General features: G+C 51.5%; 1 gene segment (V, D, J or C); it reads left to right on the top strand.

Annotated features, from left to right (window-relative positions):
• Positions 1 to 3,321: 3,321 nt before the first annotated feature.
• On the top strand, positions 3,322 to 4,956 carry LOC116439394. The segment is given in 2 exon segments: positions 3,322 to 3,632; positions 4,051 to 4,956. Coding segments are annotated over 2 exon segments (345 nt in total).
• Positions 4,957 to 17,046: the final 12,090 nt, after the last annotated feature.

The raw sequence follows: 17,046 nt of genomic DNA, 5'->3' as shown, positions 1-17,046 counted from the left end.
CTCACCCTTGCCCTCCCAACCCACGGTGCCTAGTTAAAAATGTTCCCATTTTTTCCTTCTCCTCACTGCTCCTTCTTTTCCTTTCCAGTGTTAGCCCTGGAACAGTCTTCAGATATGGTGATAAAAGAGGGCCAGTCCGTGAAAGTGGAATGTTCCAAGAAGAAATCCACCAGCACAGCTATGTACTGGTACGTGCTGCCTTCAGAGAAGAATTCCAGTCTGACCCTACTGGCTTCTGCAATACAAGGAGGCAATGCAGCTGTGGAGAAGGAGTTTGAGAACCATTTCAAGAGCAGCAATATAAAAGGAGACAGTATCATCCTCTCGATAGACCATGCCTTTCTCAATCACTCTGGCACATATTTCTGTGCTGAGGCTGAGCACAGTGGCGAAGCTGCTGAGGGTGCTGAGCACAAACTTCTCCCTGCACAAACAGGACCTGCTTTCCACCTCATGGGTGCTGCAGGAGGCAGGGTGATCTCTTCTCACTCATTAGCTCCTCTGCTTCCTAGTCTTCCCTTTTTCCTCTTCTCACATGCTGAGAGTTTATTTGTCCTGCCTTCTCTCCTTGCCACTCCACGCCTCCCTTTTTGTTACTCTTGGTCTAACTCTTACTTGCAATACATTTAACTTCTGCCAACCCTTCTTCTCCTCTCTGCCTCCCTTTCCTTTCCCACCTTGTTCTTTCTGTCTTCAATCTGCACTCCACTGCCTTCCTCTTACTTAACTGCAGTCAAGCCTGCTCATGATTCTCACTGCCAAACAGAAAGAATGCTTGTGTGGGAAGTTCTTGGTGCACCTGTAGGTAAAGGCAAGGCCAGGCAGGTGCTGAAGTAGCCAGTAGTGTGTGGGAGCTGCCCACATGCTCCTCTGTTACAACGACTTGTCTGTGGTTGTTCTGTGGCCAAGGAGTATTTACAGCAGAGCCAAAGCCTGTGCTTACTCAGGTTAAGTGTTATGTGGATCAGTAATACCTCCTTCTACAGTGGTCTCTGGGGCAGGATCCACCTGCCTTCCACCCCGTGATCCATGGACAGCTTATCTTTACCAAATACATGATAACAATTAGAGGTTATGTTAGCAAGAACTGCAGCTAATAGGGATTTCCAACAGGTTACAGTGTTCCATTAATCAGAGACTCAGATGGAGGGCTGGAGAGTCTCCTCATCGAGTTCATTGACACCACGAAGCTGGGAGGAGTGGCTGATACTCCAGAGGGCTGTGCAGCCCTTCAGAGGGACCTCGACAGGTTGGAGAGATGGGCAGAGAGGAACCTTCTGAAATTCAGCAGAGGCAAATGCAGGGTTCTGCACCTGGGGAGGAAGAGCCCCATGTACCTGCACAGGCTGGGGGCTGACCTGCTGGAAAGCAGCTCTGCAGAGAAAGACCTGAGGATCCTGGTGGCCAAAAAGCTGTCCATGAGCCAGCAGTGTGTCATGGTGGCCAAGAACACCAGTGGTGTTCTGGGCTGGATTAGGAAGAACATTGCCAGCAGGGCGAGGGATGTGATCCTGCCCCTGCAGTCAGCCCTGGTGAGGTGAATCTGGGGTGCTGTGTCCAGTTCTGGGCTCCTCAGTCCCACAGAGACATGGAGCTCCTGGAGCAGGTCCAGCAGAGGAAAAGAAAGATGATTAATGGAGTGGAGCATCTCTCTCATGAGCAAAGGCTGAGGGAGCTTGGCCTGTTCGGCCTCCAGAAGAAAAAACAAAGTGGCCACTTCATCAATGTCTATAATGTGAAGGGAGGCCACCAAGAGGTGCATCCAGGCTCTTCTCTGTGGTGCCAAGCACTAGGACAAGGGGCAATGGGCAGAAACTGATGCCCAGGAACTTCCACCTGAATATGAGATGAGATCTTTGCAGTGTGGGTGACTGTGCACTGGATCAGATTGCCCGGAGAAGTTCTGGAGTCTCTCTCTCTCTCGACACTCCAGAACCATCTGGATGCAATCCTGTGCCATGTGCTCTAGGAAGCCCCTGCTTGAGCAGGGATGTTGGATCAGATGTCGCCCTGAGGTCCCTTCTCAGCTGACCCATTCCGTGCTTCTGTCATGCATAACACACACCGGTGCACAGCACAGGCCTGCATGGGCCACTCCAGGTGGTTCCCACCCTGCAGATTCCCATGCTAACACACAAGCTTCTCAGGACCTAAACACAGGGCCCCACAGAGCAGCCATGCCTGTTCAACATCACTAACTCCTCAAACACCGTGTCTTCTACAAGGCTCCCCACGCACTGCTGTGCCCTCTGCACAGCCCAGGGAATTGCAGACCCTTTCCATGGACCCATCAGGCACAGCCTCCTCTCAGCTGGAGTGCTGCTGTGCTGTGAGGATCTGGGGTTTCTACAATGCAGCCCAACCTCTTTGCTTTTTTCTCCCTTTTCTTCACGTGAACTGTGGGTGTTTCCTGAATCTTCTCCAGGCAGCTGGGGAAATGAATGCATTGGGACACACTTAGACCTGCAGCAGAGGGTTTGGGAGCTGGAGGCATGGCTGCTCCCCTCTGCTGAAAGGACACAGGGGAACATCTTCACTGCAAAGCCCATGACAGCCTGGAGCTGCTGGGTCACTTGATGTCCTGTGTGGGCCAGCCTTACACTGCCGTGCACTGCTGGGCACACAGCACAGCACGGATGGGCTGGGTCTCTGTCAGACCTCGGTACCCAAACTCAGTGCACACAAACTACGAGTGTCTCTTCCTGCCTACACTGATTTCCCACTGCCTTGGGCTGCTGAACAAGGCCGTGTGCAGAGAAGAACACATTCTTTTCTCCAGCTCAGTCCATTTGTGTCCTGTTGCTCTTTTGCAAAGTGCTGCAACAAAGAGACAAGGAGAGTATCAGTTCTTCCCTGGCATGGAGAAGGGCAGTCTGTAGCAGCATATCCTGGGGGGCACCTCCTTCTCTTCAGAAATCTCTCTGAGGTGCAGCCTCTGAAGGGGCAGTCCCAGTGCAGAGCCAGAACCAGCCTTTTGCCTCCTTGAGACCCCCCTTTGGAGCTGGAGGAGTTACAGAACTATTCTCTGTCTTGCTACAGGAGACACCAGGTTGACAGGTCACTAGCTTTTCCCATACCTAGACAACATCTCAGCTCTGCCTGGGACGAGCAGGGATTCCACCTTGCAGCTTGCAGGGCTGGAAATCTGTGAGTGTGAGGGTGGCTGCAGAGGACACAAACTGGGGGACACAGACACGAACACGCATTCCTGGGATCTCCTTCTCTTCCCATCATTTTCTGCCATTCTGTGCATTCCTGTGCACACGCTCAGGCTGCCACACAGCCCCATCATGCTCCGTGGGAGCACTGAACTCTCCCACCTACTGAACTCCCACCTGCTCGTGCACACCCACGCTCACAGCCAGCAGGAAGCCAGAGGAGCAGAGCACATGCACCTCATGGCTGCCTGCAGGTGTCATTCCCCACCGCTCCCGGACAGCCAACTGCCTTGTCACATTTCAGACTCCCTCTCCCTCCCCTGCCCACCCACTGAGAGACGCATCTCTTCCTCTCCTCCTCTCCTCTTTGCACATCTCCGTGTCTGTGCTGTCACCAGGCCCAGGTTGCTGGAAGGAGGTGGCCTTTCTCTATGGATTTCCCCCGGTTCCTTGTGGCCATCCTGCTGCCTGTGGGTAAGTGGGCTTCCCTTCCTCTTCAACAGCTGCACTGGAGCTGCTGCTGCCTCCTCACCTGTGCCCCCAGTGCCCCTTCCCCAAGGCGTCCAGGGGGAGGATGGGCAATGAACCAAGGGAGCTTTTCCACCACCTATTGAATCAGGAAACTCTGCACAGCTACAAATTTCTTTTTTCCTGTCCCATTTCAATACTTCACCTGAAAGTACCAAAGTCATTCTTTCTCAAAGCAGATTTACCATTGTATTTAAAACTGGTTTGTTTGGGGCTTTTTGTGTCTTTTTTGCAGAAACAGGGCACTGTCCCATAGCTTTCTGGTATCCTGGTGGCATTCCATCCCATGACACAATTCAAGGATGTGTATTTTTGTCCTCTTCAATGTATTTCACTTCCCACATTTCTTCTCCTGTCTTTCCAGGCTGGGCCCTTCAGCAATCACCAGATACAGTTGTCCGGGAGGGAGACCCTGTGACTCTGGAATGTTCTGCATCAGGGAAAACTTTCGTAAACATGTACTGGTACAAGTTGCCCATGGAGAAGGATGCCAGCATGCAGTTGGTTGTATACTCAGTGGAAGGTGGCAAAGCAGATATTGAGAAGGAATTCAGAAATCGCTTCCAGAGTAATGGGACTCGGAACAACCGTTTATCTGTGAAGATAGATCATGCCCTACTCAATGACTCGGGCACATATTTCTGTGCTGAACAAGATCCACAGTGACTCAAAGGCTGGTGCAGCACAGCACAAACCTTTCCAGGCAAACAGGGATCTGCCACCAGCACACACTGAGCCCTGTGTTTGACCGAACGCCATTTTCTTCACTTGCCCTCCAGCTCTTCAGGAGAGACGAGGTTATGCTTGTCTGTCTTTCTGTCTGTGCATCTGTCTGTCTTCTTCATGGTCTCTAGCAGCTTCTCTATTCTTTCCCATGGGGGAATCACCTTTTGACTCTCCTTTCTTCTTGTCCTCACTGTCTCACCTCATTTCTCTGCCATTCACAGAGAAATTGTCTGTCCCCCTGACCTTTCCTCTCCATCCCCTGACGCCTTCCTATTTCCTTCATACTCATCCATCTCTCCTTCCTTTCAGTCTGCTACCTCAGCTCATGCAGAAGCACCATGTGGAACGCTTTGCACAGCACCTTCCTTCTCCACCAGCAGGAAGGACAAGGCCAACTGGTCCTTGGCCCCACTGGTCTCCAGGTAATGGGCACACTGCTGTGCAGCAGGGACCCCAAGTCACACCACTACCCTGGCATCTGAAGAATCTGATGTTTGAGAACTGTCCTGAGTGCACAGGAGGAGACAGCCCAAGTTGGCCATGGAATGTCCCTAGTGACCAGGGCAAGGACTGGGAGGAAGAAGTCTGAGTGAACTCTTCAGCAGGGGTCGTTGGTGTTTGCCAGCATCTTGTCTGGCCCATCCACTACATCCCCTGTTGCTTTCTGCAAGACACAAGGGCTGCCCTGACTTGCTTATTCCTCTTTATCTCCAGCATAAAACAGAGTGCAAGGGCCCAGGGGAATCTGATGCTCACGGAAATTTTCATAATCCTTCAAGAACAGAAGCTGGAAATTCCTTACTGGAGTGTGAGGCACAGGCTTGGTCAGAGGTGCTGCAGCTCAGCCCATAGCTGTGGGGACAGGGAGGTGCTGTCTGCTGCTCAAGTTGTTGTGGTTTAAGCCCAGTCAGCCACTTGGTGTCACAGACTCTCACTCACCACCCCCTTCTCCTGCTGGGATGGGAGAAAGGGTAAAACTTATGGGTTGAGATACAAACAGAGCAAGAATAGGAGTAAATAAAAAGGGAAAGAGAGAGAAATAAAACTCATCAAAATCCACGTGATGTACAATACTGTCACTCACCACTCACTGACACGGGGCCCAGCCTGTCCCCGAGCAGTGATAGGGAGCCCCTGGCCAGCTCCCCTCAGTTTCCATCCTGAGCATCATGTTGCATGGGAGGAAATATCCTTTTGGCCAGTTTGGGTCAGCTGTCCTGGAAATGCTCCCTTCCAGCTGCTTGTGCACCTGCTCTCTGGCAGAGCATGAGACACTGCAAGGTCCTCGATTTGGGGAAAGCAGTGCTTAACTACAACTAAAACTCTGTTATCAACATTATTCTCATGGTGAATTCAGACCACAGCACTGTAACACAGTCTCCATCGGCTGATCCTGTCTCCTGTTTAGCACCTGCATAGAGTTTTCCTCAGGACTTCCATTGAATTTCTCCTTCAGAGGAACACTGAGTTGGCTGACACCCCACTACCCTGGTCCTTCCCAGAGTTCTGGGGCAGAAGTTCCAGCAGGGATCCTTGCCGATTTCCACTTACTTCTCCTTGCCTATTGTCAGGCAGAGCTCCAGGCACAGGAAGGAGAAGGTTGAGGGAAATGTGATGCCAGAAGACCTCGGTAGAATGGCCTGTCACTCGGTCCCTGTGTTCCTGTCACCCTTCCCACTGTCCCAGATGTTGATCCCTGTGCTCATCAGGTTCCCCAGCTATCCTATGCAGAGGTTGTCCCATGCAGGAGAGGCCACGTGGATGTTCTTCAGAGCAGAAACACCTGAGGGCGCAGTGGAGAGGATGCAGTGGCCTGGGTCACCTCAGCCTGGGAGCAGAGCAGCAGAGAGGTGTCACTGGCAGAGCACGAGTGAATGAACTTGCACTGTGCAGCTCCTTTCTAGACCCCAGTGCTCCCACTGGCTGAATCCCAGCGGCAGCCTCCACACCCCACTGGAGGACAAGCTCAGTCGTGCCAGGAAAGCAAATCTCCTTGGACAGGTCACTTCACAGGGCAGAGGGGGCAATGACACTGATGCTCTCAGTGGCCTGGATTTGCCAAATGCAGTGTGTTCCTGAAGCCAAACCTCTGGAAGCCCTTGTGCCACAGGCAGCACCAGTCTGCCACAGCCTGGGCTCCCCAGCTAGGCCCCAGGTGCCAGGGAGAAGCCATCTCTGGGGCAACTTTGCCTATTTCCAGTCAGCAAGGAGAGGCCACTCTGACACCGATCCTGAGCACCCTGTCACCCACTCGGCTGTCCCTGTGGGCCACACTCGATCCTTTCTCTCTTCCCATGCCAGGGCATTGACTGTCCCTCGGCTCTTCACAGGTATTTACCTCCCTCTCCTACGGCTCTCACAGCAACGCCCATGAGAGCCAGCCCAAGTCCGAGCGCTTGGGCTGCTGTGGTGTCTTTGGGTTCCTGCCTCTCTCTCACTGATATTATTTGCTGTGCCCACAGTGCTGCATAGAGGAAAAGAGCCATCACACAGCTGGGTGCCAAGTGGGGTGGCCAGGCAGGAACTGAACCAGCCACGTCTGGGGAAGACAGGGAAAGCGCATGGGAAAATTCAAGGGAGCCCTATGTGGCCTTTATCCCTCATTCCTCCATCTCCCAAGGACTTCAGAAGCAGGAGGGCAGCGGCCAGCCTTCCTCGGCCTTGCACGCACTCAGCCTCCCATGCAACCTCAGCACAGTTCTGCCCATACAACCCCTCCCTCCCTTCCCTCCCCACCCATCCACCCACACCCTGCCTGCCCCTTCCACCTGCTGCATCTCTGCAGGGTTTCTGCCTTCCTGCCATGGTTTGGGTCATTCCCCAGGGTTCCCAGCCAGCCAATGCCTGCTCGCATTTCTTGGCCGGCCCCACCCCAATGTGTCTCACCCTCACTCACTGCTCCCTCTTCACATATCTTTGGGCAGTGCAAGGGGCAGGTTGCTGAGAGGGTAGGGGCTTTTCCCCCATGGTTCCCTGCTATTTCTTTGTGGCCGTGCTGGCCCCTCTGGGTAAGTGAACTCAACTCAGCCCTAAGCACCTCCATCCATCCATCCATCCCACTGCTGCTCTCCCAGCTGTGTAGCCAGTTGCTGGCAGTGCTTCATTCTGCAGTGCTCCCTGTGCTGAGGATAAGCAAAGAATGTGGTGGGCAGGAATCCCTGAATCTTCTGCAATGGCTGTCTATTTCTTTCTTTGTGCAGCCCATAGATGGTTCCTGGTTTTGCACACAAACTGCCCAGGAATGTATCTTGCCTACCGAAGAGAGATTGGAAATTCACTTGCTGATCTGGAGATCTGTCCCATGCCTTGAACTGCTCCCTTGCCTGCCCTATTTCATCTCACCCTTTCCCTCCCAACCCACGGTGCCTAGTTAAAAATGTTCCTATTTTTTCCTTCTCCTCACTGCTCCTTCTTTTCCTTTCCAGTGTTAGCCCTGGAACAGTCTCCAGACATGGTGATAAAAGAAGGCCAGTCCGTGAAAGTGGAATGTTCCAAGAAGAAATCCACCAGCTCAGCTATGTACTGGTACATGCTGCCTTCAGAGAAGAATTCCAGTCTGACCCTACTGGCTTCTGCAATACAAGGCAGTAATGCAGCTGTGGAGAAGGAGTTTGAGAACCATTTCAAGAGCAGCAATATAAAAGGAGACAGTATCACCCTCTCAATAGACCATGTCTTTCTCAATCACTCTGGCACATATTTCTGTGCTGAGAGTGAACACAGTGGTGAGGCTGCTGAGGGAGCTGAGCACAAACTTCTCCCTGCACAAACAGGACCTGCTTTCCACCTCATGGGTGCTGTGGGAGGCAGGGTGATCTCTTCTCACTCATTAGCTCCTCTGCTTCCTAGCCTTCCCTTTTTCCTCTTCTCACATGCTGAGAGTTTATTTGTCCTGCCTTCTCTCCTTGCCACTCCATGCCTCCCTTTTTGTTACTCTTGGTAATTCTTGCTTGCAATACACTTAACTTCTGCCAACCCTTCTTCTCCCGTCTGCCTCCCTTTCCTTCCCCACCTTGCTCTTTTTGTCTTCAATCTGCACTCCACTGCCTTCCTCTTACTTAAGTCCAGTCAAGCCTGCTCATGATTCTCACTGCCAAACAGAAAGAATGCTTGTGTGGGAAGTTCTTGGTGCACCTGCAGATAAAGGCAAGGCCAGGCAGGTGCTGAAGTAGCCAGTAGTGTGTGGGAGCTGCCCACATGCTCCTCTGTTACAACGACTTGTCTGTGGTTGTTCTGTGGCCAAGGAGTATTTACAGCAGAGCCAAAGCCTGTGCTTACTCAGGTTAAGTGTTATGTGGATCAGTAATACCTCCTTCTACAGTGGTCTCTGGGGCAGGATCCACCTGCCTTCCACCCCGTGATCCATGGACAGCTTATCTTTACCAAATACATGATAACAATTAGAGGTTATGTTAGCAAGAACTGCAGCTAATAGAGATTTCCAACAGGTTACAGTGTTCCATTAATCAGAGACTCAGATGGAGGGCTAGAGAGTCTCCTCATCGAGTTCATTGACACCACGAAGCTGGGAGGAGTGGCTGATACTCCAGAGGGCTGTGCAGCCCTTCAGAGGGACCTCGACAGGTTGGAGAGATGGGCAGAGAGGAACCTTCACTGCTGGGCACACAGCACAGCACGGATGGGCTGGGTCTCTGTCAGACCTCGGTACCCAAACTCAGTGCACACAAACTACGAGTGTCTCTTCCTGCCTACACTGATTTCCCACTGCCTTGGGCTGCTGAACGAGGCCGTGTGCAGAGAAGAACACATTCTTTTCTCCAGCTTAGACAACTTGGGTCCTGTTGCTCTTTTGCAGAGTGCTGCAACAAAGAGACAAGGAGAGTATCAGTTCTTCCCTGGCATGGAGAAGGGCAGTCTGTAGCAGCATATCCTGGGGGGTACCTCCTTCTCTTCAGAAATCTCTCTGAGGTGCAGCCTCTGAAGGGGCAGTCCCAGTGCAGAGCCACAACCAGCCTTTTCTCTCCTTGAGACCCCCCTTTGGAGCTGGAGGAGTTACAGAACTATTCTCTGTCTTGCTACAGGAGACACCAGGTTGACAGGTCACTAGCTTTTCCCATACCTAGACAACACGTCAGCTCTGCCTAGGACAAGCAGGGATTCCACCTTGCAGCTTGCAGGGCTGGGAATCTGTGAGTGTGAGGGTGGCTGCAGAGGACACAAACTGGGGGACACAGACACGAACACGCATTCCTGGGATCTCCTTCCCTTCCCATCCTTTTCTGCCATTCTGTGCATTCCTGTGCACACGCTCAGGCTGCCACACAGCCCCATCATGCTCCGTGAGAGCACTGAACTCTCCCACCTACTGAACTCCCACCTGCTCGTGCACACCCACGCTCACAGCCAGCAGGAAGCCAGAGGAGCAGAGCACATGCACCTCATGGCTGCCTGCAGGTGTCATTCCCCACCGCTCCCGGACAGCCAACTGCCTTGTCACATTTCAGACTCCCTCTCCCTCCCCTGCCCACCCACTGAGAGACGCATCTCTTCCTCTCCTCCTCTCCTCTTTGCACATCTCCGTGTCTGTGCTGTCACCAGGCCCAGGTTGCTGGAAGGAGGTGGCCTTTCTCTATGGATTTCCCCCGGTTCCTTGTGGCCATCCTGCTGCCTGTGGGTAAGTGGGCTTCCCTTCCTCTTCAACAGCTGCACTGGAGCTGCTGCTGCCTCCTCACCTGTGCCCCCAGTGCCCCTTCCCCAAGGCGTCCAGGGGGAGGATGGGCAATGAACCAAGGGAGCTTTTCCACCACCTATTGAATCAGGAAACTCTGCACAGCTACAAATTTCTTTTTTCCTGTCCCATTTCAATACTTCACCTGAAAGTACCAAAGTCATTCTTTCTCAAAGCAGATTTACCATTGTATTTAAAACTGGTTTGTTTGGGGCTTTTTGTGTCTTTTTTGCAGAAACAGGGCACTGTCCCATAGCTTTCTGGTATCCTGGTGGCATTCCATCCCATGACACACTTCAAGGATATGTATTTTTGTCCTCTTCAATGTATTTCCTTCCCCCATTTCTTCTTCTGTCATTCCAGGCTGGGCCCTTCAGCAATCACCAGATACAGTCGTCCGGGAGGGAGACCCTGTGACTCTGGAATGTTCTGGATCGGGGAATGCATTCTGGTCCATGTCCTGGTACAAGTTGCCCATGGAGAAGGGTGCCAGCATGCAGTTGGTTGTATATTCAGCTGCAGGTAGCAAAGCAGATATTGAGAAGGAATTCAGAAATCGCTTCCAGAGTAATGGGACTCGGAACAACCGTTTATCTGTGAAGATAGATCATGCCCTACTCAATGACTCGGGCACATATTTCTGTGCTGAACAAGATCCACAGTGACTCAAAGGCTGGTGCAGCACAGCACAAACCTTTCCAGGCAAACAGGGATCTGCCACCAGCACACACTGAGCCCTGTGTTTGACAGAATGCCATTTTCTTCACTTGCCCTCCAGCTCTTTCTGTAGAGACGAGGTTATGCTTGTCTGTCTTTCTGTCTGTGCATCTGTCTGTCTTCTTCATGGTCTCTAGCAGCTTCTCTATTCTTTCCCATGGGGGAATCACCTTTTGACTCTCCTTTCTTCTTGTCCTCACTGCCTCACCTCATTTCTCTGCCACTCACAGGGAAATACTCTGTCCCCCTGACCTTTCCTCTCCATCCCCTGACGCCTTCCTATTTCCTTCATTCTCATCCATCTCTCCTTCCTTTCAGTCTGCTACCTCAGCTCATGCAGAAGCACCATGTGGAACGCTTTGCACAGCGCCTTCCTTCTCCACCAGCAGGAAGGACAAGGCCAACTGGTCCTTGGCCCCACTGGTCTCCAGGCAATGGGCACACTGCTGTGCAGCAGGGACCCCAAGTCACACCACTACCCTGGCATCTGAAGAATCTGATGTTTGAGAACTGTCCTGAGTGCACAGGAGGAGACAGCCCAAGTTGGCCATGGAATGTCCCTGGTGACCAGGGCAAGGACTGGGAGGAAGAAGTCTGAGTGAACTCTTCAGCAGGGGTCGTTGGTGTTTGCCAGCATCTTGTCTGGCCCATCCACTACATCCCCTGTTGCTTGCTGCAAGACACAAGGGCTGCCCTGACTTGCTTATTCCTCTTTATCTCCAGCATAAAACAGAGTGCAAGGGCCCAGGGGAATCGGATGCTCACAGAAATTTTCATAATCCTTCAAGAACAGAAGCTGGAAATTCCTTACTGGAGTGTGAGGCACAGGCTTGGTCAGAGGTGCTGCAGCTCAGCCCATAGCTGTGGGGACAGGGAGGTGCTGTCTGCTGCTCAAGTTGTTGTGGTTTAAGCCCAGTCAGCCACTTGGTGTCACAGACACTCACTCACCACCCCCTTCTCCTGCTGGGATGGGAGAAAGGGTAAAACTTATGGGTTGAGATACAAACAGAGCAAGAATAGGAGTAAATAAAAAGGGAAAGAGAGAGAAATAAAACTCATCAAAATCCATGTGATGCACAATACTGTCACTCACCACTCACTGACACGGTGCCCAGCCTGTCCCCGAGCAGTGATAGGGAGCCCCTGGCCAGCTCCCCTCAGTTTCCATCCTGAGCATCATGTTGCAGGGGAGGAAATATCCTTTTGGCCAGTTTGGGTCAGCTGTCCTGGAAATGCTCCCTTCCAGCTGCGTGTGCACCTGCTCTCTGGCAGAGCATGAGACACTGCAAGGTCCTTGTAGTGGTTTGGACTAAAATACTCATTACTGTTTATCTTCTGTGAGATAAGAATTAGGAGAAATGCAAAGCAGGCACCAAACTTGAAAGAATATAAAGAAGTTTATTAACAGACCTAAAAGAGGGGAAAAAAAAAGTTATACCACCTTCAGAACTCTCCTCCTCCCCCCACCTTCCTCCCTTCTCCCACTGGCAATGTAAAAAGACAACCCTTAAGATGTTCAGTCTGTTCACCATTTCCATAATAACCTTGTTCAGTCCATTTAGAAAGAGAAGTCTCTTCTTGCTCGTGCTATGAAAACATTATCACAATGAGACAGCCGCCCGCTTCCAAATATTGTTCAGTCCATTTAGGAAGAGGAGTCTCTCTGCCTGCGTGTGAGTCCTTTCCCCCGACTTGCAGCTTTTCCCACAACTGCTTTCGAGGGTCCACTCTTGAAGTTTTTTGGGGTACAATTTTAAGGTTGAGCCGTTCAGAAACAAAAACAGAGGCCATTCTCCTTCCCTGGGAGCAAAGGGTCTTCATCATCTTCATCTTTAGGACTATCTCTGGGAGCATCTCTAGGGACTGAGGTTTTCTCCTTTCCCATTTGGAGCAAAAGTCCTCATCTGGTCCATCTCTCCCTGTCCAAACTTCTCATGAAATTACAGCTGCGTCAGCATCTGCCTATCTCAGCGCAGGTGCTTTTGCTTACAAGTTGAACACTCCACCCCCCATATCTTCATGAAATTACAACAGGATACTCTGATATATCATAGCTTCACAACAGAATTTCAGCTTTAAGCATCTCCTCTCTCTCTTCCCTCAGGTTTTCAGCTCTTCACAGCAGTAAAAGGGTTAATCTCACCTCGGCCTTGCAGCTTTGCAGCTGGAATGTTGAATTTTTCTTATCGCAGTGGAGAGGGGGGAGAGCCGAGCCGCTCCGGCTGCCCACGGCAAGGCAGTGGGGGGGGTTCCACGGCTGGAACAGGTCCATCGGCTCCAGGATGGCCGTGGCCCGGCCCGGCCTGGCCCAAGCAGGGCCTGGCCGGGCCCGCTGGCCCCCGCACAGGGCCCGCAGCCACCTGTCCCAGCACCAGAAACGAGAGAGAGCTTGGAGGGGGAGTTTGCCTATTCCTAAATGTGTATCACAGAGGTGATCACAACTTTAAGTGGTTTAGAGAATTGTCCATATTCAAACTGGCCAGCTGATAGGTTCTATCAGTTCCCAGAGGAAACTGTAAGCACCCCTTAGCAAGGACATCCCTTTCAGGACTATGCTTGCTAACCTATGACAGTCCTCGATTTGGGGTAAGCAGTGCTTAACTACAACTAAAACTCTGTTATCAACATTATTCTCATGGTGAATTCAGACCACAGCACTGTAACACAGTCTCCACCAGTTGATCCTGTCTCCTGTTTAGCACCTGCATAGAGTTTTCCTCAGGACTTCCACTGAATTTCTCCTTCAGAGGAACACTGAGTTGGCTGACACCCCACTAGCCTTCTCCTTCCCAGAGTTCTGGGGCAGAAGTTCCAGCAGGGATCCTTGCCGATTTCCCCTTGTTTCTCCTTGCCTATTGTCAGGCAGAGCTCCAGGCACAGGAAGGAGAAGGTTGAGGGAAATGTGATGCCAGCAGACTGTTGTAGCAGGGATTTCTGCAACATTTACAGACAGCGAGGGCCGTGGAAAGAAATAGGGACCAATTCTTGATAGATCATGTTTCAGAGATCTTTATTCTGCAGCCGCATGGCCGGGGTCCTGCTGAAGAACCGAGCAAACATGGGACAACCAGGGTCCTCCCCGCGCAGGGGAACACAAAACAACCAATGGGGAACAAGATTGATCAGGGAGTGGGGAAACCCTGTAGGCCAAGCCTCTACTCCAGGGTCCCCTCCCCTCGGTCCCCACGCCAGGGGGGGAACCCCAACACTTCACCCTTTTGTTTTAACTAAAAGGGATTTAAAACTTCACATTGGAAACAACTGGATAAACATAAGATAACAAGCACAGTTTTAAAAGAAAACAAGCCACCCTCCTTAGTCTCTAAATGTCCAAACAGATTTTTTTTCTGGAACATCTTAGGACTGGCAGAAGGGTGACAGGACTCTCTGAGCATGCTCTGTGGGGAAACTGAGGCAGGAGAGGGTTTCTTTCATCTGTACCTGTTGGGACTCCAAACAATGACAGTTAATTTCTTCCCTCCCCCTTTTCATCCCCGCCTTGGCATCAGAGAGGAATTGCTGGGAAAGGGAATTGTATTGGGAAGCCATGGGGTGAAAAACGGATTAGGAATAAATTAGGGATGGGGTAAACTTTGGTAAGTGTTCATATTGGTGTAGTGGGTTGGGTTTGTAACCGAGCAGAAACACCAATTTAGTATAGTGGTTTGGTCCAAAATACTCATTACTGTTTATCTTCTGTGAGATAAGAATTAGGAGAAACGCAAAGCGGGCACCAAACTTGAAAGAATATAAAGAAGTTTATTAACAGACCTAAAAGAAGAAAAAAATCATACCACACCTTCAGAACTCTTCTCCTCGCCCCACCCCCCCACCTTTCTCCTTTCTCCCACTGACAATGTAAAAAGACAACCCTTGAGATGTTCAGTCTGTTTATCACTTCCATAATAACCTTGTTCAGTCCATTTAGGAAGAGGAGTCTCTCTTGCCCATGCTATGAAAACATTATCACAACGAGACAGCCGCCCGGGTTGGTTCTCTGCTCGCATGTGAGTCCCTTCCCCGACCTGCAGCTTTTCCCACAACTGCTTTCGAGTGTCCACTCTTGAAATTACTGGGGTAAAATTTTAAGGTTGAGCCATTCAGAAATAAAAGTTCTCTTCACCCATCTCTGGGAACATTTCATCTCTAAGAACAGAGGCCATTCTCCTTCCCTGGGAGCAAAGGGTCTTCCTCATCTTCATCGTTAGGACTATGTCTGGGAGCATCTCTAGGAACTGAGGTTTTCTCCTTTTCCATTTGGAGCAAAAGTCCTCACCACTTCCATCTCTCCCTGTTCAAACTTCTCATCAAATTACAGCTGCTACAGCATCTGCCTATCTCAGCGCAGGTGCTTTTGCTCACAAGTACAAGTTGAACGCTCCACCCCCCATGCCTTCATGAAATTACAACGGGTACTCTGATATATCATAGCTTCACAACAGAATTTCAGCTTTAAGCATCTCCTCTTTCTCTTCCCTCAGGTTTTCAGCTCTTCACAGCACTAAAGGGGTTAATCTCACCTAGGCCTTGCAGCTGGAATGAAGCTTATTGCTGCTGGTCACATGATCTCTGCCAGACAGCGGTGCCACTTTTGCTGAAATCTTGGCAGCACTGGAGAGGTGGGGGAGCTGAGCCGCTCCAGCTGCCCACAGCAGGGCTGGGGGGGGGGGGGGGGGGGTTCCACGGGTGGAACAGGGCCCATTGGCTCCAGGATGGCTGTGGCCTGGCCCAGCCTGGCCCAAGCAGGGCCTGGGCTGGGCCCGCTGGCCCCCACACGGGGCCCGCAGCCACCTGTCCCAACACTGGAAATGAGACAGAGCTGTGGGGGGGTTAGTCTATTCTTAAGTGTGGATCATAGAGGTGGTCACAATTTTAAGGGGCTCAAAGAATTGTCCATATTCTAACTGGCCAGCTGATAGGTTCTGTCAGGTCACAGACGAAGCTGTAAGCACCCCTTTGCAAGAACATCACTTCCAGGACTATGCTTGCTAACCCATGACAATTGGGTAAAAGGGGAAAGAAGGCTGTGGGTAGGGAGGTTGCTGGTATGGCTATTGTTTACAATTTGCTGCATAATGGCTGCCTTTGACCTGAATACCCCCAGGCCCTGTCATGTGGGCTGTCTATGGGCCTTTTCTTCCTTGTACAATATCAAAAAGTACAACTTCCCCATCTCCTACACTTTGGAGGTATTTTTCAGGGTTATTCTTCTTAATGGCAGTTCTATGGATGAATACATCTTCCCCTGTGTCATCTTGTGTTATAAAGCTGTAGTTGTTTTTGACATTGTACCATTTCACAATTCCTGTGATTTTTGTGGCTACAACTTCTCCTATTATGTGCTTGCATCAGTGTTGTGGCTGCGGGTCCTACGCGGCTGCTGCTTCGCCGACGCCAATGTCTTGGCCGGGCCCCCACGTTGCGGCTGCTCCACGCGGCGCTGCTCCAGTGCATGTCTGGGCCCTGCATGGCCCCGCGTTACCATCGCTGCCAGCCCCGTGCCCTGTGAGTGGTTCTGCTCCGCCAACTCCACGCTGCTTTGAGAGCGGCCCCGTTTTGGCTCAGTGCTGCACTGTGCAGTTTCTCGTGTAAACAGCCGGGGAAGGGGCAAGAGCAGTCCCACGTGCTGGTTCTTGGTTCCTGGCTGTTCGCAGGAGTCTCCTCTCTGCTGCATGTGACCCATGGCACCCGCGGCACCTGCGGCATCGCTCCCCCACTCGCAGTTGCACAGCAGGGGACCCCGAGACAGGGATGGGGTCTGCAACAAGGCGTGCGCTCCCAAGGGGCTGGGCGCATCCAGCGAAGGCACCTCTGCCGGCTCGGGCAGGGGAGATCCTGTGGCTGCAGACACGTGCCTGTCTTGGGGTGACTTTGGGATGTGTATCCCATATCACTGCTCAATGCCCAGAAATTAATTCTTGTGCCTTTCCATGCCTTTAAATTGAGCCTGAGAAGGGGAAGGAAAACTGAGCAAAACTTTCTCAAAGCAGTTTGCAGCTTGTTCAAGGTCACACAGAGATAGGGACTTTTTTTTCTAGCTGTGGCAGGGGAAGCAGCCGGCTTGCGACTTCCCGGTCAGCTTTTGGCCAGTTGTTCAGTTTCTTTTTTTCTCCGGAGAGAGACTGAGAGTTGAACTTTGCTTTTCCTTCCCTGGAATTTCAGATTTTCTGCCTTTTCTGCTGGACTGCTTCAACCTCAGTGCACATCAGGAGGACTTTCCACTAGGCA

The sequence above is a fragment of the Corvus moneduloides genome, chromosome 2, assembly GCF_009650955.1.
Source record: "Corvus moneduloides isolate bCorMon1 chromosome 2, bCorMon1.pri, whole genome shotgun sequence".
In the NCBI taxonomy this organism is placed as follows: domain Eukaryota; kingdom Metazoa; phylum Chordata; class Aves; order Passeriformes; family Corvidae; genus Corvus; species Corvus moneduloides.
This window is presented reverse-complemented; position numbering and strand designations above follow the sequence as displayed.